The sequence below is a fragment of the Scylla paramamosain genome, chromosome 47, assembly GCF_035594125.1.
Source record: "Scylla paramamosain isolate STU-SP2022 chromosome 47, ASM3559412v1, whole genome shotgun sequence".
Classification (NCBI taxonomy): Eukaryota; Metazoa; Arthropoda; class Malacostraca; order Decapoda; family Portunidae; genus Scylla; species Scylla paramamosain.
The window spans coordinates 5039153-5042500 of record NC_087197.1 but is presented as its reverse complement, the minus strand read 5'-3'; the positions used below and the strand labels follow the sequence as shown (position 1 = coordinate 5042500).

Here is a 3348-nt window from a genome sequence, read left to right as displayed (position 1 = left end):
CACCACCACCAGCAGGGCCGCGACGCCCCTCCCCCGCCGTCACCGTCAGCGTGGCGGGCTCTGACGGCGGCGAGGACGGGGCGGGCGGCGCGGGACGCGGGCGGGTGCGCAGCGCCTCCAGCGTAAGGCTGAATGCGGACCGCGAGCGGGACGTGGTGCTGCCGCGGGTGCTGAAGGTACCCATCAAGGAGCGCGCCGCACGGACCTCCTCGGCGGCCCCCGCGGCCCCCGCAGCCCCGAGGGAGGCGGCTCAGGAGGAGGAGAGCCGGCGGGGCAGCGACCGCGTGGTGATTGAGCGGGAGAGGCGGGCGGGGCGCGCGGACGGCGGGTTCAGCATGCCGGTGAGCCTGCTGAAGGGCGCCAGGGTGCGCGTCACGCCCAACAAGCAGAGGATATCCGCCATCCTCAGGGAGAAGGATGTGCTGGAGCTGCAGCGCCAACTGCTCACTACCGTCATGGAGGCAGAGGTACACACACACACACACACACACACACACACAGCAATTGCAGCATAATTACTAGTCAGGGTTGGGTCTTCCCATTCCCCCTCCTCCCCCTTCTTCCCCGCCACCATAACCTTCCACCTCCGCCCTCTGATCTTCCCCCTTCCTCCCTCCCCGACTTCCTCCTCCCCTCACGGTCCTTGCCCCCATCCCTCCTCCCCACGCTCTCCCTGACTCCCTCGTACTCCTCTCCCTTCTCCCTCACATACACTCCCTCTACTTCCTTTCCCTTCCTTAATCTCACTTTATCTCCCTTTCCCTATCTCCTCTCTCTCTTCACACACTCCTTCCCTCTCACTTTCTCCCACACAGACCTTTGTCCTCCCCCACACTCGCACCGGCAGTCATACCCAGACCCACCCAAACACGGCAGAGCATATTGTACTGTAACACCAAAACACACCCTACCAAACTTACACACCCAGATTTCATCCTGACACACCCAAACCATATGCAATCAACCAAACAAGGCCAGACACTCAAACACGCCCCAAACGCCCAAAAAACACCCCAGACACCAAATATGCAAATCAGCCAAACATTCAATAACAGCTTGACATGCACTCAAGCTCTCCTAAAAACACCGCTATACCACATACTGTTTCATAACCTAACCAAACATAATGTAACCTAATCTAATTTAATGAAACCTAACCTCACCATACCAAATCCATCCAATCCTAACCTAACCTACCCTACCCAATCTTACCCTGCCTTGCTCTAACAACCTAACCAAAGCAAACTAAATCCAGCCAGCTCAACATAACCAAACCAAATCCACTCAAACCAAACCTAGCATAAAAAAAAAAACACAAGTCAAACCCAGCCAAACTAAGCAAACCTAACCAAAGCTAACCACACATACCCAACCAAACCTAACCTAACCTAACCTAACCTAACCTAACCAAAGCTAACCACACATACCCAACCAAACCTAACCTAACCTAACCTAACCACACATACCCAACCAAACCTAACCTAACCTAACCTAACCTAACCACACATACCCAACCAAACCTAACCTAACCTAACCAAAGCTAACCACACATACCCAACCAAACCTAACCTAACCTAACCTAACCAAACCTAACCTAACCTAACCTAACCAAACCTAACCTAACCTAACCAAACCAAACCAAACCACTTGTACCCGAACTCAACCCAACTTAACCTAACCTGAGCTGACCTAATGCAAGCCTCCCCCACTAGGTACTAAAGAAGCAAATTGAGTCAGCCAGTGAGGAGTGGGCATCCAAGACCTCAGAATGGGAGTCTGACCACCGCCATGCCCTTGCAGCTGTCACCAGCCTGAAGGAGGAGAACTCTCGCCTCAAGCAGCAGGTGTGTGTGTGTGTTGTGTGTGTGTGTGTGTGTGTGTGTGTGTGTGTGTGTGTGTGTGTGTGTGTGTGTGTGTGTGTTTCTTTATCTCACTCCTTCCATGATCTCCTTTTCTTATTATTTTCTTTTTCAAAGGTGTGTGTGTGTGTGTGTGTTTGTGTGTGTGTGTGTTTGTGTGTTTATCTCCTTCCATTTTCTTTTCTTATTGTTATTCTTGTTCTTTCTTGCAGCCAGTGTGTGTGTGTGTGTGTGTGTGTGTGTGTGTGTGTGTGTGTGTGTGTGTGTGTGTGTGTGTGTGTGTGTGTGTGTGTGACTATTTAGGTGATAAGCTACCCAAATATATGCTTGATTTATATGTATTGACATGAAGACACATATGTTACATGGACAACAGATTCCCAGCCTCCTGTCACCGCCCCCCCACCTCACACCCTGCCTCACCCCACAGCTGGAGGCACGTCCTAAGGCACCAGAGAAACGTGACATTGGGGGTGTGTGCCGCCCCAGTCATGTTCACCACCAGCACCATGACAGGTGGCAGCGTGGGGGAGGAGGAGGAGGATGCCCCGACACACACCGTGCAACGCCGGGCCCAATGTGAAATATGATGTTGTGGTGCATGAGGAACGGCGGGGTGATTCCGGGGCACGTCGGCCAGCTGTCGGGGTGGAGAAGCCGCCCCGTCGCAGCCGAGAGCCCCGGAATGCCCCCAGTCCAGCACCGCCCCTGAGGGAGACAGCCGAGTCCACCAGGAGGCAAGGATTCACTGGGACGTGCAGCTGGTGCCCGGGGGAGAGCCACGCTGAGTCAGTCTGGCCGCTGCACCCCTACAGGCACCCCACGCTCCTCCCCCGCCCCCAGCATCACCCCCAGAATGTGTACCGCCCGCGCCACACCCCAGGACGCCCGTGCGTCGCCCTTGAGCCGCAGCACGGTCACCCGGTCGACGCTCCACCGCAGGGACTCTCTGAAGGCAGCTCAGGCGAAGGGAGGCAAGGCAGCGGGCGGTGGCGGAGGCAGTGGTGCCCCAGCCGGCGGCCAGGCAAAGGTACGGAGTCGAGGAGCATCACTGTTAAGTACGCTGGTTTACCATGCTGGAGTGACAGAGGCTCAGTAAGTGTCTACCCATACCCGTGTCAACCCATGCCCACCTCACACGCCATGCCCACACCCACACGCATGATGCAAGGCTGGGTGGTGGTGCCCGGGGGTACTGGCGCTGGTTTTTGTATCACCACCACTACCACTACTGCTGCTGCTCCTGCTGCCACTACTACTACTGCTGCTGCTGTGTTCTGCTCTTGTTTCCTGTGGTGGTGGTGGTGGTGGTGGTGGTTAGTTTTAGTTCTTGTAGTTTTAGTTATAGCTGTAGTGTTGCACTTACAGACATACAGATAGACATACAGTGGTTATAAACATATACACAAACATACATTCCTAGATACATGCATATATGAATAGTCTCTCTCTCTCTCTCTCTCTCTCTCTCTCTCTCTCTCTCTCTCTC

General features: G+C 54.7%; 2 protein-coding genes across 3 annotated transcripts in view; both read left to right on the top strand.

Moving 5' to 3' along the window:
• The window catches only part of LOC135095126 (B-cell CLL/lymphoma 9-like protein), a 27579-nt gene extending 27515 nt beyond the window's left edge, over positions 1-64 (top strand). For both annotated transcript variants that reach the window (XM_063995889.1, XM_063995888.1), the window contains exon 4: positions 1-64. This exon is cut by the window's left edge and continues 1094 nt beyond it. In XM_063995889.1, coding sequence (XP_063851959.1) covers positions 1-64 — 64 coding nt within the window.
• On the top strand, positions 62-2582 carry LOC135095127 (uncharacterized). Its single transcript, XM_063995890.1, has 3 exons — positions 62-467; positions 1713-1844; positions 2290-2582. The coding sequence occupies exons 1-3, from the start codon at positions 336-338 to the stop codon at positions 2440-2442; spliced, it is 417 nt and encodes a 138-aa protein (XP_063851960.1). The 5' UTR covers positions 62-335; the 3' UTR covers positions 2443-2582.
• Positions 2583-3348: the final 766 nt, after the last annotated feature.